This window comes from Eptatretus burgeri, chromosome 10, assembly GCF_056783735.1.
Source record: "Eptatretus burgeri isolate ZD-2024b chromosome 10, Ebu_testis_v1, whole genome shotgun sequence".
Taxonomy (NCBI): domain Eukaryota; kingdom Metazoa; phylum Chordata; class Myxini; order Myxiniformes; family Myxinidae; genus Eptatretus; species Eptatretus burgeri.
In genome coordinates this window covers 48,919,319-48,937,964 of record NC_140970.1, presented here as the reverse complement: position 1 = coordinate 48,937,964, position 18,646 = coordinate 48,919,319, and the positions used below count along the sequence as shown (strand labels likewise).

The following is an 18,646-nucleotide window of genomic DNA, read 5'->3' as shown; positions in this document are numbered from 1 at the left end:
AAATGGATTACTTGGAATAAGGCAATGGAACTTACAATGATAGGACTTATGGAATGGATGAGAGAACAAATTGATAAACACATCGTACCAAACACACACAAATGGCTTTATGGTTGCAGGAGGTAGAGAAACATGTGAAAAGGAGAATTGTTTATTGGAAAATAAAAGTTTGAATCAACAATCTGAAGGTCATTTTAAATAGTCCAGACACAAATGATTATTTAAAACAGCTTCAAACACAATAAGTTGTTATTCTAATTGACAAAGCAAATAATAATATTGTATTTGTATGCAAAACATTCGACATTCAAACACTTTTGGAAGAATTGGGCTTACAGACTGGACTCAAAAACCTACAAAATAAGTAATGATAACAAAATAGACTTCATACAACACCATAAAAATCACTCCAAAGCTAGAAGAGATTGTTAGTTCCAGATGAACACCATAATTACCATGTACTAACCGGATCCTAAAAACCCTTGTAAAATGAGGTTAATCATCACAAGTAGAGAATGTAGTTTGAACCATTGTCAGGTACTCAGGTAGTGTTACAGAAGCGAGGCAACAAATTTATATATACTGTACTTTAAAAACTACCATGAAAAGGCGAGGTTTTATTCTGGTATTTTAAAATTCTGGATCATTGATAATTCCAAGCCTATAATTGACAGTATCCACAACATTAATAACGAGGGTCAGGCTCAATGTTTATCAACTTATGATTTTTCCACATTATACACAAACATTTCACATGACAAACTCGTAACCGCATTGGACAGAGCGGTAGATAAAGTATTTGCAGGAGGTAATAAAGTATACATTAAACTCCATCAAAAAAGAGCAAACTGGGCTAGAAAGGAACATCAATATTCATGTAGTTTTTTTTCAAAAACTAAACTGAAAGAAAGTATTCGATTTCTCCTCAACAACAGTTTCTTTAAATTTGGCAACACGACACTCCAGCAAACAGTGGGGAGGATACCCATGGGTTCAGATCCAGCTCCTTTCTTTGTAAATTTATTCCTGCACATGTACGAGTCTGATTGGCTCCAGAACATATTCAGAAATGAACTAACAACTCCACAAAGGTGTGGAAATATCTTTAGATTAATTGATGATTTAGTGGCAATTAATGATGGATTTGTATTTCATCAGCTTCATGATTATGTATATCCAAAATAATTCGAATTAAAAAAGAAAAACCAAACTCACATTTCAGTTTATTTTTTAGAATTACAAATCTATATCAAAAATAATAAATTTCACATCAAATTATTTAATAAACGAGATGCATTGTACGAATCCCTTTTTTTAACAGCAACATTCCTAAAAAAGATATGCTATGATACGGTCGCAGGTGAAATAATTAGGCCCATGAGAGCAAGCACACACAGCACTGAACTTATCTATAGGGATAAGCGAGTCGAGCGAGTTATCTTATAGGGATTAAACTTATCTATAGGGATTAAACGAGCGAGTCAGACGTATGCTACTGCAGGAGCCATAGTTAGCAGATTTAAACAAGTTTTATTCAACGTCATAAAACGACACCAAATAGAACTGTAACGGCACTCGTCGAGTGCATAGTCTCGCCTCGCGTATTCATTCTGAACAACAATACCATCGTTGACGAAACGTACTGCTATTATGGCCCACTGCTATTATGGCCCCATATACCCATATCATCCATGCACCTTATTATGTCATATTGTTCCTTGGCCTGAGTTATGAACATCATTTTTCACTTTTCATAATTTTTAAATCACATTGGGTCACAGATCAGATATATGAAGTTTCATATGTTTTTGGATAAGGATTTCAATTCAACCAATTATGGCTGGAATACCACTTCAATGAGAATGTCATTGTTATCATTCTATAAACCCTGTGGGGAGTTGATGACAGGCCAAGTTTCAATCTTTTTTGTTGAGCGGTTTAGGAGAAAATGATGTCCAAATTTTTTCCTTTGATACAATATGGCTGCCATACCTTGTGACCTTTGACATCAGATTTAGCAATAAAATATTTTACATAGGGAGTCCCTCCTATATTTAAAGTTTTGGATCGATTGGGCAAGCTGCTTCAGAGGAAACCAAAATATATAGATGCAGACACACACACACACACACACACACACACACACACACACACACACACACACACGGTGGTGTGCTTTGCCACCCCTCTTGCCTGGGACGGAAAGGACCGAGGACTGCCCACGTCAAATACAACAGTTTCAAAGGCTGTGAAGACTGAGCTGAAAACGGCAGCTTCGATGGGAACAAGGACCACACACAAGGCACCCAGTATCATGTCGTTCGACATGCGTTTGTGACGTGGTCTGGTCCTGCAGCTTGATGGGATTTGTTGACCCCATACGTTGAGCTGAGTGTTGCTGAGTCCCGGACAACTTCCAACTGCAGTTCCTTTGTATTAATATTTCCAGGGATTGTTTTTAAGATTGGTGTAAGGTTCTTCATAATTCCCATTCCTCCAATAATCACTGGTACAATTTTGGTGCTCTTCAGATTCCGGGATCTTTTCATTTCATTTTGGAGGTCTTGGTATTTGGTAATTTTCTTGATTTCTGCATTGTTTCAGCCAAACTCGCTGGAAACTGATACTTCAATTCGCAATGCCGATTTTTCTTTTTTATACCCCAGTACTATATCCGGTCACAATTCTTTGTTTTCTCAGTTCAAGCTTGATGGGATTATCAGGTCGTATGTAAGTGTTACTTCTTTGTTCTCAATTATTGCTTTTGGTTCATGTTTCCATGAGTTTTCTGGAACTGGGATATTGACTTTTTTGCAGATGTGCCAGTGGATTACTCAATATACTTTGTTGTGCCTTTGTGTGTACAGCTGTTCTAATATGAGGGGTTTTTTTTCATCCTGATAAGAGGTGGCTCGTGCTTTCTGTTTTCGCCTTGCAAAATCTACACTTGTCCGATTGACTCGGTCCTGCCATTTTCTTTTGTGTAGTGTCCCTGGTCTTGGGCATTAATAATGATTCTTTCTCCATCCCAGTTGAGCTGACCTTTCCTTAGCCATTCCAATGAGCCTTATTTGTCGATGCCCAATCTGTCCAACTCTTTTTTGCATCTTCCTGCTATTTTGTCGTCCTCCCAGTTGCCAGTGTATATATGTTGATATTTCACTTTATATTTTTATCATGTCTTTTTTTGCAATCATTGGGGCTGTATTCGTTGCTGTTTCGGTCACCTGCGTGACATCTTCCATTTGCACCTGTCTTTGGAAAATCTTTGCTCGGTGGGTGAGGGATACTTTCTCTGGTTGGCTCTCTTCGTGTTTGCATACAAATTTGATTCTGTAGTCTGTTGATCTTTTCACATATTCAGCCAGTCTGCCAGTTGTCATTTCTGTGCACTTGGTGGAGCTCCATCAGGCTGTTACTTCCTTCTCCTCTCGATTGATACATTCTCAGGATGCATTGATTTTTGTAGAACATTTTGTGGATGGTGAGCGGTTTTCTTGTTTTGATATCTAGTTTGTAAATTTCCATCTGTGGCCAGTTTATTATTCTGCAGCTGTATTGGAACCCGAGTATTGCTAGTTGGTTGATGGCTTTGATTTTGTTTCTTGGAGTGAGATGTATGCCTGGTGTTGGCTTAATGGTTAGGGTGGTGGGCTTGGGATATTAGGGTCCTGAGTTAAAATCCTGCTCAGCTGATGAATTAATACCAGGTGGTTAACTCGACCTGTCATCCTTCCGAGGTCGGCAAAATGAGTGCCAGCATGCTGGTATACTGTGTTGGAGTGGTGACCCATCCAGGAATGTGCCCAATAGCCAAGGAGACTGCTTAGGCAGCACCAAGGCTCTGCACAGAGTAGGGTCCCAATGGATGGATGGGTGAGATGTGTTTTCAGGATAAGCCTTGTTCTATGCAAGTATTCTTTGGCAATTGTTTTGCCTATTTTATTGTGACATATTTGGTGGCCCTCTTCTACTCCAAGTATTTGTATGATGAGTTCGTTGTCGAGATTATGTATTGTTGTATCTTGGTCGATTTTTGTGTTGTCCGTTTTTGTTGGTTTATCTTGCACGAATGTGTACTTGCACAATTGTTCTCAGCCAAATTCCATTTGAATGTCATCGGAGTACCATTTCAGTTCTTCCACCAATATTTCATTGTTTGGTGTAAAGAGTTTTAGATCATCCATGTACAGTGGATGTGTCATCTTTGTTTGTTCAAGTTTGTTCAAGGTAATGATGATAAATCAGCTGCTCTTTGTGAAAGACACCATGGATTCTTTAACAATTACCAACTAATGCTAACAGATGGGACTCCCAGTTTATTGTCCATGCAAGGGACAGCACACAACGACTTGCCCAGGAAGGACCGATCCGCCAGTTTATAGGCTGATCGGTAATGGAGCCCAGACTGGACAGCTCAGAGGTTTGTGCACTATGGCTGTGCCATCCTGTTGGACGATTAGTCTCAATATTAGCTGGAAAAAAATTATTCATAAGTACCAAACTGCTGTTGGGGCATACACCACAAGGGATGCACACAATGAATTGAAACAAACATCAATATTTAGGTCTGAAGTTTGGCTGAGCTAAAACTTGTTGGACAAATTCTGGAGATGTACAAAAGACGAGAAGCAACACTTGAGTGAGAATTCAATCGGGACCTGCAGTGGGACTAGTACATTTGGCTAAAGGTTCTTAATTGGGATTAGCACTGGTGCTGGATGCGAGGTCATAACAGACCATCGAGTGTGATCTCTAGGATCTGGAGAAAAGGCTGCACGGCAGCCTCATGTAAGGGAAACCATCCACGTTCGTCCGCCTCGTCAAAGGCAAAGCGTCGATGTGACAGATTCTGCAACTCCAGAACATGGCCTGTCAGAATTAACAACAAGCATTCAATTAACCCAGTCATCACCAATATCGTGCATTTCAACTAAACATTGCAGATTCATATTGAAACAGATTTCTACTGATGGATTTGTATGATATACAATTAAGGAAGTTTTACACCATTGCTGACTTCATGCACAGTCTATCATTTCCGAACTTCATGCACATCCTTGTAAATCCACAAATGTCACAGCCTTTAAAACTTACAAAGGTGATTTTGTTTTTCTTAATCTCTTGGCAAAGTTTGTATATATTGTCACGGCTGTGGAAATTCACAGAACACCATATAGGTTCCTTAGATCAGTTATCCCAGTAAGTCTGTGTTCAGTTAGATTTCCCCACCGTTGTTTCATGGACTTTATTCGTGTCACGGGGCTGTGATCCTTTGAGATAGTGTTTTTCTTTCTCTATCGTTATTTTAAACAGACATATCTCGCCCACCATTACAACAAACCACGACGCCAACAACACAACCACCCCCAACTACGCCACAACGCCAACCACGCTACGATCGCCACAACAACACCACCACCATTTAACCATCTTCGCCACTACACCAGCTTGCAAACGCCATCCTCCACAGACCACGCTACAACCCTTTCCGCGTTAAAAAGGGGTCCGAGAACGCGGGCATAAAAGAATGAGGAAAATAAACCTCCAATGGTGAGTGTGGGTTTTTTACCGCCTTTTTTCTCCGAGGCTGGTGTGACGAGAAGGGCGAGGTGGCTCGCTTGCGATTGGTGGATACGAGGAGTGAGACGGTCGGAGTTGAGAAACGCCCCTTTTCGAGAAGCTTCTCGAAGGGAGGCGGAGCTGAAAACGGGGAGGGGTGAAGGGCGAAGCCCCAGGCTATATAAGGCGGACAGCCGCGAGCCTTGCTCTCCTCATTTTCGTTGGCGCTCTTCTCCTGGTCTGGTCTCCTCTCTTCGTTTTGCGCCCTTCTCTTGGTCTGGTCTTGTCTTGGTCTCTGAGTCTGTGGAGCGACCCGTACACCAGAGGCGTGGGTCGGTGGAGAGTTCGGGTGACGTACCGGAGACGCGGACGGGAGGCACAGCTCTGCCGGCTGTGGGGTGCGAACCTGCGCATCCATGGAGGAGAGTGCCAGAGAGAGCTCGCCGACCATCGAGGCACCTCGAGGGTGCAGGTAACCTGCTACGGTCTCGCGGGACCCATTCGGTCTCCCAGGTCCCGTGCCATAAAGACCCAAGTGGTCCAGCCTGACCCCCTTGTCTGTGAGGGGGTCTTTTCTTGTGTTTCTTTTGGGTTTTTGAATGAATGTTGTCATGGTGCCGTCTGTTAAGTAAAACTGTTAAGTGACTGTGCATGTACATTATCATTGTAGTCAGTGGTATTGCTTCTATTTGCTTGTACATACGTGCATGACTGCCTGGCTGTACATACGTGCTTAGTTGTAATAAATGTCCTTGCTTGTGAAATGTTTCCCGTTCGTTGCGTCCTCTATTCCCCATTGAAAATGCCATCTTGCATCGCGGAATAATTAGTTGGGTTTTAAACACCCGGTAAGGAGAATCGGATCCGTCGAGGTCGGCGATAATACCCGCTCGGTTATCGCTGTAGAACGGAACGAACCGCTTAAGCGGTTCGTGTCCCAAGCCGACCTGCGGCGAGGTACGGCCCCTCGGTAGGTTACCTGCGCAAGTACTTAGGTATTTCGATATTCGGTGAGTGACCCTATTTCGTGCGGGTATAATGCAGACTGGGCTGTGGTGAGGTTAAACCCCCACCCATGACTGGTTTCTGGCGATAGTTCCAGGAGGGTCACGACTGAATTGTCCATCCGGTGGATGACGCGGTTGCGATTAGAGGTACGCGGCCGATCGTACGCCGGCGGGTGCGAATTCGTAACAATATATCTATATATATATATATATATATATATATATATATATATATATATATATATATATATATATATATATATATATATATATATATATATATATATATATATATTGTGCCACACCATATAGTTCAGGGGTTAAGCTCCAAAATGTGGAAGAATTCTTCAAATTTAGAAGAAAGCACCAAAATGGATGGAAATATGGATTCATATTGATACCTCACAGGAGGTTTTGTAAAACCACTGCCGGATCATCCAAGCCACCACTCGGCCTCTATCCTGTTTATCGGACGATCCGGATAAAGCAGCAGATTCTCGTTAGATCATCATCTATCTGTATGCTGAAAACCGAAGTAAAGAGCTATTCGGCTATCCAGGGTATTGTGTGTGGTCTCTTTCGACGATCTGCCGCTAAATTGGCGATCATGAGGGTGGAAGATTTCGTCTCTAGTCCACCCAGTGGTCTACCTTCACAGTGGTTCATCAGCATTGGGATCAGGACACTGATCTGAAACCGCGAATCTAACAATCTACAGTAATCATGTAAAAACAAGGCCCATCACAGATCTCAACCCTGGATTGTTTTAATTGGCATTTAAGGTTGAACTCTTCTTAACTGTAAGAAATGCATTTTTGTAAAATATTCATGTCAGAAAAATGATTAGAACTGCTTGTATTCATAAATTTGATTGAAATGACAATGCCTTGGCCGATTGACTTCAAATTGAACGTGATGGTAGAACATGACATGAGCTTGCTTCCTTTCAAAATCGGGATGAGGATTCTTTAATAGACTTATGTCCTCTGTTTATATTTCAATTTTCTTCTTCTTCTTGCGTATGGCAGGCGCAGCTTAGCTGCCAGGGTAGCTGTCATTTCTTGGAAGCGCGACTGTGTCGATTATGCAGTGCCCCTCTACCAGTACACAATGGTACTCATTTCGCTGACCTCGGAAGGATGACAGGCTCAGTCAATCCCCTGGTGCATTAATTCAGCGGCCAACGAGGCTTGAACTCAGGACCCTAGGATCCCAAGCCAGCACCCTACCCACTAAGCCAAAACCAGGCTTGCATTTCAATAACATTTGCAGACAAAAAAAGGATTTTTATGCCTCCTAATAGAAGGGAAACACATTTTAAACTCCTTTTAAAGTGAAAAACCTCAATATACTGCCGATTATAACAAACTAACAGGTACCTGCGGAAATACCACGTAATTTAAAAAAGAATGTGACTTCAAGTCCTCAACCCCAACCCACCAAGGCTTCAAAGGTCCAGTGCAATAGTTTAATGTTTGGTTTAATTAAGAAGTTTCACGAAACACGTATTCATTGCTGGTTGCTTGAATAAAAACTCTGCAACAAACATTATTGTGTATTTCAGATGTGTTTTGTACCCCTATTTCCCCGCCCCCAAAACCCGTCGCTGGTACTATGGCAAACACCATGTGACCCTTATACATCATCCCGGGAATGCTCTAACATCCGGAAGTGTATCGCAGTAGAGCTGCATAGTACCCATGCAGGCTCTCTAACAGCGATTTCATCTTCCAGTATAGAAAGAAGAAATGAAATGCCGAATTAGCTTGTGAACAATTTTTCCATAAACACCAAATGTTCATGTTCACATGTGATTGATTTACTATTTTATTTTGACAGCTCTGATAAGGCTCTGATAAGGATAAAGATAATACAAATCATTTTTCTTCCAACATTCAGTGGCAGTAATTCTACCATTATCTTATCTCTAAATATATATACTTCTTTATCATCTTTCAACAATAAAAAATAATTCTCATAGCATCTAGAATTGATAAAAAATGACTCCACATTTACCATGTCGCCACACCCTCGTTTTCCTAATTCCCTCCTTCCCAGGCTCTGGAAGCAGACAGCATGTCAGCATTTGACAGCCATGTGTGTGTATGTCAAGGTGCACATGTTGACTCGGCGCACACACCACCCTTCCAACTCTACGTTTCCATTTTGTTTTCCATGATCAGTGTGACCAGAAGTGTTACAGGCTATGTCTACCGAGGCATTCATACATTGGCGTGATCAGCAATGTTACCGGTATTTATATACAGTGTCATTTTTAATTATCAAAATATGCCAGCATTCATATTTGTGTTCCCGGCATTTGCATAATCATTTTAAATCAATAACGCTGAGGATTTGTCAAGTGGTTTCGAACATTTTCTCCCTCCACATTCGACTCCTCTACCCCCACTCAACTCACTCCTCCCTCACATTCAACCCATTCATCTCTACCTCCACTCCCCTCACTCCCTCTTCTCTCCCTCTCCATCCCCTGTTCATTTCCCTCCACTTCATTAAGTCTCATTCCTCCCATTCTCATTAAGACATTAAAGTGGTGCTTATTTACAGTTCACAAAAATAGCAAACGCTTTTCAAAAAAATGACCTCTCGCCACTCAGTTCGACCCTCAGCATGCTTGTGCTCGCGTAGATATGCTCCCTGACTCCCTTGAGCACTTCCTCGACTCCCTCTTGCTCTTGCACCATGCCCTGAGACTTTCTCTCCTCGACACTGCCGCAATGTCAACCACTTCCACACCAAACTGACTGAAGTATGACGCAAACACAACAAAGATGTACGTGATGTAAAGCTCTCAATGGCACAGCCTGGATTCAAAAAAGAGCTGTTCAAGTTGGCAGAGTCGATTGTATAAAAAGTTTTTGAAATGCTCCCTTATCCAAAATGGGTTCCTTATTACCATTGCTTTCACAGACCTTTTGGTAAGGCTTGTATGCTTCAGCAAAATCATTTTTTTCCCAATCAATTTCCAATCTATCTCGTGGATAAAATGCTTCATCCAGAGAAACGCGAAGTTGTTTCACCTTGGCATTATCACTCAACACATTATTCTTATCAGTAGCAGTATCTCCATTTGGTTTCTTTAAAATGAGCCATCGGTATCGTGGCTTTCCTTCCAGAACACAAATTCCACATGCAAGTGGTTTGGTTTAGTTTAACGTGTTGACATCTTCTTTTTGGATATGATACATTTCGTGTTTTCTTTGAGTTAAGCCTTCTATTCAACATCTCTTCTGTTTTAAGATTCGGAGTATATTCCCTAATATACCAACTAATTTCATCAATAACAAATTTATTCTGAGCATCAAAAGCATTAGTAGCACCAAAAAGCAATCTATTTTCATTATCATTCCTTTGCAGTTGAAATCGAATTTCAAGTCCATACAGAACTTTATTATAATCAAAAAATCCAAATATACCTTTAAGAGGAACTGCCACAGTAAAATTATTACCTGCTTTTGTATCATCATTATACTTTCCTTTTCTTTGACTCTAACTGGGGTCTGCATTTGTTCCCATTATCATATCAGGAATAAAACCTTTGACAACACACTTACCCATTCTATCACTAAATGAATATAGTGTAAATTTCATCAATTCAGATGTAGCAGAGACAAAATCAATTGCTTCAACTTCTTGTGTTCCAATATACAAACAAACACGATCAAACATTTTCCAGAAGAAATCATTTACGAGTGCTGCGTTTGTGTTATTCCCAGCCTTAGTGAATGCAAATTTACACAACAAGAAGCTATCGGCGAGATTCAAATAAGTTTGTTGATTATTTATTTCAAAAACTTTTTGTTCCATTTGTATTCCAGTCTGTTCCTGTGAGAGCATTTACCTTGAAGTAGTCTTCTTTTTAGATCCTCGTGGAGGATCTCTAAGTCTTACTCACATTGTTGTTCTTCATCTTCTTCTTGTGGACTTTTTTGTTTCACAGCCTACAGTTTTCATCGAAACTTCCTGAAACTTGACAGTTATATGTAAAAATACCCTGCGCAGACAGTAACCATCTCCGATTTTGAAAATTCCTCCTCAAAAAAAGTTATGATGTCAAAATATCTCCGCTAATGGAAATCGCCTAAAACATTATCTCCGAAACTCGGCAAGCTTTTTGAATTCTGTTAGCGGGAATCGAACAGGGCATTAGCAGAGATTAATTACCGCACATATGATGCATCACGATGACGTCATATCAATTTCTATGACGTCATTCCTATTTTTGACATTTTTTGTTTCACAACCAAGAGTTTTCATCGGATCTTCGTGAAACTTGCCATGTATATGCAGAAGGGCACACGCAGGCAGTAACCATCTCCGATTTTGGAAATATTCCCAGAAAAAAGTTGACGTCATAATATCGCTGCTAATGGAAATCACCTATATCATTATCTCCGAAACTAGGCAAGCTGTTTGAATTTTGTTTGTGGGAATAAAGCCGGGCATTAGCACAGATAATTTATCGCAAACCTGATACATCACAATGACGTCATATTCATTTTTATGACGTCATCATTAAGAGGATGAGGATCTTTGCTCATTTGAGCTTGTTTAGTAGAGTTTGAGATGATAATGGTATCATCCAAATCATAGGCACTATCAAATGCTTCCATACTTGTATTTATTTTGTAAAAGAAAAAAAGATGTTAAAATTTTTGAAACCCTGACCCAAGTATTTGAATTATTTTCTGTCATTCTTGGTGAGACAACTGAGTTTTTCCTTTCTTAATTTCTTTTATTGCTTGCAATTTATGAGATTCCTTTTGGGTGTCTTTTATACTCTTTATAGCACCCGCTACATTTCCCACAGCAGAAGCAGTTGAACCAATTATGTCTTTATGTTGAAGTATAGTTGAACCTATACCCATTAGAATATCAATTGTCCCATCTCCTTTATTTCAAAATTGATGTCCTACACCCCATTGTCTCTTATGTTTATAGTATCCTTTACCAAGATACATACTTTCACCCTTATAGTATGGGGAAAGGAACATCCCATCCCCTGTAATTATTTTATATTTTCCCAACTTGCGTTTCCTGACAATAACGATTGTATTTATTTATTGGAAAACTTCACATCGGTGAATTCTGATGCATATAAATTCTCCATCCAAAGAAATCATGCGATTATTTTGGTTGGTTATCCTAAAATTTACTCTGCATATGTTTTTTTTCCAGACACGGGTGGATAAACCAGATTTTTTGGTTCCATATTGAATTTATAACCAATTGGGGTTGAGTATGCACTGAATGAAAATATTGTATTTGTTCTTATTCCATCATCACAAGCACCATCAATCAAATCACAGTGAATTAACACCGAATTTATGGCTGAGAATATTTGAATGACATTATCACGATAAAACATTCCATTAGTTTCAATCTTTTTGAAGGAGAAACCCAACAACTTTCTAAATGAATTATCAATTGTGAAATCAACCTTGTAGTTATTTTTTAAGTTTAATCGTTGATTTTGAAGTATGTTTTTGAATATCTAACAATATTTTTTGGTTCATCACCCTGTTCTTTCATAAGGTGAGCAATTTCAGAAGATATTTGAGAAATCTCGTATGTTCCAGGTGAAACTGTTATTTTTGTAACTGCTTCCCGGATTATAAATAAACTTGTCATTTTCTCTGTGATATTAAACAAGGTATTATAAGTTTCCATAGACAATAAAGATGCCTCATATTATTTTGTGTCAAATTGTAGTGGGTATGGGAACGAAGATGTTTGATCAGTCATGAAATTAAAACTAAGGATTGTGCTTCTCATTTATAAGTTTTAAAAAGTCTGTATACAATTATTATAAATCTCTTTTATTTTCTGAAACACCATACTTGTTAAATAGTTTTCAACAGAAGATAATACAAATCATTTTTCTTCCAACATTCAGTGGCAGTAATTCTACCATTATCTTGTCTCAAAATATATATATACTTCTTTATCATCTTTCAACAATAAAAAATAATTCTCATAGCATCGACGATTGATATTTTTTCATTTTCATCATCAGAGAGAATTAAACTCATTTAACATGGGGTAAAATATCATTGTATTGATAGTTATTAATTATTTTCAGATTCATTCACTGGTCTAAAATGGCTGATGCTTCATGAAAACAATTACTTCCAGCCTTCTTACGACTTAACAACAATAACAGTCTATGAACTAATTGTGATGGGTCATTTGGAAGAAAACTAACACCTGAACCGAGGATACTTAAAGCCTGAATAATGTGTTTCTCCTTCTCATTCTTCCTACTTTTACCAGATAGACTAACCCTATAATTAAGAGAGTCCAGCAGATCAATATATACTCTATCATCCTTATTTTCATATCCAGTGGTTTATCAAAATACTTTGATTCAACCCTCACAGTTGAACCTTGTTTTCCATCTTTTGTTAGAAGAAACATTAATCTTGGAGTTAGTTTAACAGGGGGTTGAGCAGAACTCAAGAACCTTAATTCATCATTAAATATCAATCCCTTTTCTTGAACAAGATGAAATATTGCTGGTTGTTATGTTGGAATGAGTCCTGCTATGGTTTTTGAATCCTCTGAATATTCATTGTTTTGAAGAGCATTCACAATATAATCAGGGGGTTGATTAATCTCTTCCAGTTGTTGAAATAATCCTTCATCTTCATATTATAATTCTACTATATGCTCTAATTCTTCCTCTGTCATTTGACTGAAATCTTTTAACATTTGAAGTTTTTTGGAGTATATTCTATTGTGGGAACTGTGGAAGCATCTATAATCTTTTCTTGGGAAGTTTTTAAAAGTAGTTTAAAAAATTTATCTTGTTTTCTTTCAAATGCTTCTTCACCCATTAGGTTCTGTCTGCGTTTCTTCTTTATGTCTTCCTGTTGTTTTACAACTTTTGAAACCAACTCTTGATGTTCCTTAAATCTTCTTGCTCTTTCTTTTGCATCCATTTATTTATTGGAAAATATCATTTAATGAATTGTAAAGATCAACAGGGAAATTTTCCTTTTCTTCATCATTCAAGTAGATGTGTTCAAATAAATCCTTTTCTTTAACTATTTTATCAAATTCTTTATTAACATTAATACGAGTTGTAATTTCTTCTTCACAAATACTTGTATCCCTACTTTTCATACGTTTGCGTTGAGTTTCTTCATCAACATCAAAACCGAATGATAAAATCTTAACCCCATTACCACTCAGATGTTCAATAATTTGTCTCATTCCTTCTGGATTAGTTTCTAATATCCCAAGACCACCAGATTTTAGTTTCTTTAACTCACTCTTACAATGTGAATATTTTGTTGTTCCAAGAGAAACCGCCTCAAATATTTGACCTTCATTCCTCAATCGCATATGTTCCTCTACTGAAACATAGTAATAATCTTCACCTTCTACTTCTCCAGGTCTTATTGCTCTAGTTCAGCGTTTCTCAACCGGGGGCCCGTGGGCCCCTTCGACCGGGGGGGGGGGGCATGAGCGGACGCCGAAAAACTGTGATTCAGAATGCAGAAGCTTGTAATGTACAATTAAGGTGACAAGTCTCCGGTCATAGTGTCAAAGTAAAAAGGGTAGATGAGTTTAACCAAGATTTTAAAAGAGAAGGCGGAGCCCACAGAGCATTTATAGTAAACCAATGTTTACAAAACGTTAGAATTTTGTTTTTTTTCAATTTTTTTCTCAGATGTCGAAGGTTCGAAAATGGAATGACAGCTATGTCAAGTTTGGATTCACGAATGTCAGTCGAGATGGCGTGGACTGCGCGCAATGTCTGCACTGCTCGGTCGTGATGTCAAATGCGTCACTATGTCCTTCCAAACTTTCAAACCATCGCGACAAGATGCATCCTGGAAGGAAGGAAGATAATATTGACGCTCTGTCTGTGAAACGATCACGATATGACCGTGAAGCGACACTTCCAAAATTTGGATTCCGGCCAGAAGAAAAACCTGCTCTTTAATCCAGCTCCGAAGTGGCATACCGAATTGCGAAGTGCAAGAAGCCGCACACTATTGCTGAGGACCTTATCAAGCCATGCACAGAGAAAATGGTGGAATTGATGATCGGACCAGAGGCGAAAAAGAAGATCCAGCAAGTTTCGCTCTCTAGTTACACGATCCGACGACAGATTGATGACATGGCCGTTGATGTGTGCCATCAAGTTTGCTCCGGAATCAAACAAAGCACGCTCCAGGCGAGCCTTCAATTAGACGAGTCTATCAATACCGCCCTGGAGAGCCAGTTGATCGCCTTCGCTCGCTACGAGAGAAAGGGAAAGATGAAGGAAGAGTTCTTGTTCTGCAATACCCTACCAACCACAACGACAGCGGCAGATATCAAAGCTATTGTGGACTCTTTTTTTTTTGAAGCTCATGGACTCGGTTGGCAGAATTTCAAGCACATTTGTACTGATGGTGCCCCAGCGATGGTCGGCGTCAGAGGAGGGTTCGTCACGCTTGTGAAGAACGAATGGCCCCATGTGACATCCTCCCACTGTTCGCTACACCGATACGCTCTTGCGTCAAAGACTCTTCCGCCTCGTTTGCTGGAAGTCATGGACGTCGCGGTCAAAGTGATCAACTTCATTCGTGCGAAGGCCAAAAATCATCGGCTCTTCCAACTCCTGGCCAACGAAATGGGAGCGGAACATGTTGGACTTCTGTTCCACACCAAAGTCCGTTGGCTATCGAGGGGGAAATGCCTCTCTCGGCTGTATGAACTCCGGGTTGAGGTGGAAATCTTCCTGCGAGACAATGAAAACAACCTACATGTAAACTTCGACAATGAAGAGTTCATCATGATGCTCGCCTACCTGGCCGATATATTCGGCCGACTCAACAAAATGAACCAGTCCTTGCAAGGCCGTGATGTGACAGTCAGTGACGTTCAAGACAAGCTTGCCGGACTGTCTGCTATTATGGAAGTCTGGCAGGCACGAATCAAGGCCGGGTCCACTGCCTCATTTCCTTTCTTGGACGAGCACCTGCAGAGGCAGAGGATTGAGCTTCCCGTCGACATCAAAGATTGCATCACTGGACATCTCGACAATCTCTCCGCTGAGTTCAAATCGTATTTCGACGATGCACCGTTGGATGTTCCATGGCACAAAGACCCGTTTAACGCCAAAATTGAGCCTACTGAAGACGAAGCAGAGGAGCTGGCAGAGTTGAAGGTTTCAAAAGCAATGAAGCTGGTCTTCAGTAACAAAGAAGACCACTCCACCTTCTGGTTGTCTGTTCAGGATGCGTATCCACTACTCATCAAGAAGGCATCCATAATGCTCATTCAATTCGCCACAACATATCTTTGTGAATCTGGATTTTCTGACCTTGCGACAATTAAAACGAAGTCCAGAAACCGTCTTGACGTTGGGAACGATATTCGCCTTGCTGTGTCCAAGACGGAGCCGGACATAAGAGGCCTCGTCAGACAAGCCCAACAGCAAGTGTCTTATTGATTCTATTGCTTAGAAAAATGTTTACTTTGATTTATCTTTTAAGACTGAGTAAATAAAATTCAAACCTTGGGATTAATTAATAATTTAATAATGTAAGACAATTGGAAAAAGACTGTATAAGACTAAGAGAAATAATGGTTAAAACCTATAAACCAATGTCATTAACAAAGGGAGAGAAAAAGGAATTTAGAAAGAACAGTATCTGTCATACTTGTGAGGAGAAAATTGAGGGAGAGGTCAAGGTTAGGGATCACTCTCATCTTACTGGTAAATATAGAGGTCCAGCTCATTCCCGTTATAATCTTAATTACAAGCCCCCAAACTTTATTCCTGTCTTTCTTCACAACAATGCTCACTATGACACACATCTATTTATAAATGAACTTTCAAAGACATCTAGAGATATTTCTGCCATTCCTAACACAGATCAAAAATACATCTCATTCACAAAAACAATTCATACATCCCCCATAACCCATATCAGATTTCTTGCCACAGACAAGTTATGGCAAGTCCATTATCTAACTGAGCATCAAATATTAAAAACTTACCGAATCTTAAATCACATTTCTCAAATCAAGAAGAGATTGATCTCTTATTAAAAAAGGGAATATATCCGTTTGACTATATGGATTCATTTGAGAAGTTCAAAGAAACACAACTTCCTTCAAGGGAAAGTTTCTATGGCAAGTTGAATAAAACTCATATTTCCGATAGAGATTGTACACAAGATAAAAGGTTTGGGAGAAGTTTAATATAAAGAATCTTGGAGAATATCATGATTTGTATCTTCAAACTGTTGTTATTGGCTGATGTGTTTGAAACTTTTAGAACAATCTGTCATCTATCTATAATTCCAGCAATCTGTGTCTGTCTGTCTGTCTGTCTGTCTGTCTGTAACTGCTGTTTCTCGGCAACCACTGGTCCGATCTAATTGAAACTTGCCAGGTATATTGCTGGGGACCTGAGTATGTGCCTTTTCAAGGTTTGATATTAATCAGACAAGTGGTTCCCAAGTTATGGCCATTTATTTACCAAACCAATGACAGGACACGTTGCTGCGGAGGTGTGGCTGTTGGGGAAGAGATCCTCAGTTACAAATGACAGGACACGTTGCTTGGCGTTTTTCACCCACAGTATCTATCTTCTACCTATAATTCCAGCAATCTGTTTGTTTGCCTTTTCAAGGTTTGAAATTAATCGGACAAGTGGTTCCCAAGTTATGGCCAAGTTAGAGCGCATTCCCCATTACGGGTTACAACGTACGGACTTCCGGATAGTGATGACTTCCTGTATTATAATAATTTCTCGATTTCTTTTGCGCATTTATAGATAAACACAATGCCCCAATCCAGTCGTCGTTTACAAGAGCGAAGGAACGGCCTGTGTGGTTGTTTGAAAGCTTTTTTTTATTTTTTGCACGTACGGCCACACACGTACGGCCACGAAAGTACAGGCACGCACGTACGGGCACGCGAGAACGAAGGAACGGCCTGTGTGTTTGTTGTGTCTGGCACGCGGTTTGAATGTGTTTTTTTTTTTTGCACGTATGGGCACGCACTTGTAATAAAAATTCTTATGGATTAGACCCCGTTCACTCTTGCACAGCCCCTGGTTTGGCTTGGAGTGCTCTGTTAAAAATGACAAAACAAAATTTGGAATTAATCAGTGATATATATATATATATATATATATATATATATATATATATATATATATATATATATGCTTTTAATGATAGAGAAGGTGAAACGAGGAGGAATATCTCAAGTATGTTCCAAGAGATATGCTAAAGCAAATAACAAATATCTTCCTGATTATAATAAGAATGACGACAACTCTTACCTGATGTATTATGATGCTAACAATTTGTATGGGTGGGTTATGTCTCAATTTTTACCTTATGGAAAACTTAAATGGGTTAAAGAAAAACATTATGTAAAAGTTTTACAACACATTGTTGTCTCCTCTCAAAAAGAATTGGATGAAGCTGAAGTTGGATATTATTTTGAGGTTGATTTAAAATATCCAGAAGAACTTCATCACAAACATAAAGACCTACTTTATGCCCCTGATAAAGAAAGTCCAAGAAAAGAATGGTTAAGTGATTACCAACAGTCATTCAAGAAAAAAGGTAAATCTCCAGAAAAAACTACTTGCTACATTAAATTATAAAGAAAGTTAGGTTTTGCATCAAAGGAACTTGAGACAATATTTATCTGCTGGGTTGAGAGTGAGGAAAATTCATCGGATTTTGAAATTCAAACAAAGTCATTGGTTAAAGAAGTATATTGATTTTAATACAAATAGGAGAACAGACGCAAAAACAGATTTTGAGAAGGACTTTTATAAATTAATGAATAATGCTGTATTTGGAAAGACTATGGAAAATGTTAGGAATCGACAAAACATAAGACTTGCTAAATCTTGGAAACAGGCTTCAAAGTTAATAGACCAAGTTTTGAACGAGCGAAGGTGTTTTCAGAGAACTTTTGTGCTATTCATTTGAAAAAAAGAGAGTATTGAAATGGATAAATCTATTTATATAGGAACATCAATTCTGGACTTGTCAAAGTCGTTAATGTACAAATAACGATTACTATGATAA

General features: G+C 39.2%; 1 protein-coding gene across 10 annotated transcripts in view; it reads right to left on the bottom strand.

Moving 5' to 3' along the window:
* The window catches only part of ASB15 (ankyrin repeat and SOCS box containing 15), an 84,437-nt gene that overhangs the window by 57,539 nt on the left and 8,252 nt on the right, over window positions 1–18,646 (bottom strand). For 7 of the 10 annotated variants that reach the window (XM_085898219.1, XM_085898220.1, XM_085898225.1 and 4 more), the window contains one exon: window positions 4,741–4,872. The exons of 2 other annotated variants lie outside the window; for them this stretch is intronic. In XM_085898219.1, coding sequence (XP_085754345.1) covers window positions 4,741–4,872 — 132 coding nt within the window. Of the gene's footprint in view, window positions 1–4,740; window positions 4,873–8,585; window positions 9,891–18,646 lie in introns of those variants that run through there. One more of the 10 variants, XM_085898222.1, reaches the window with a different exon arrangement.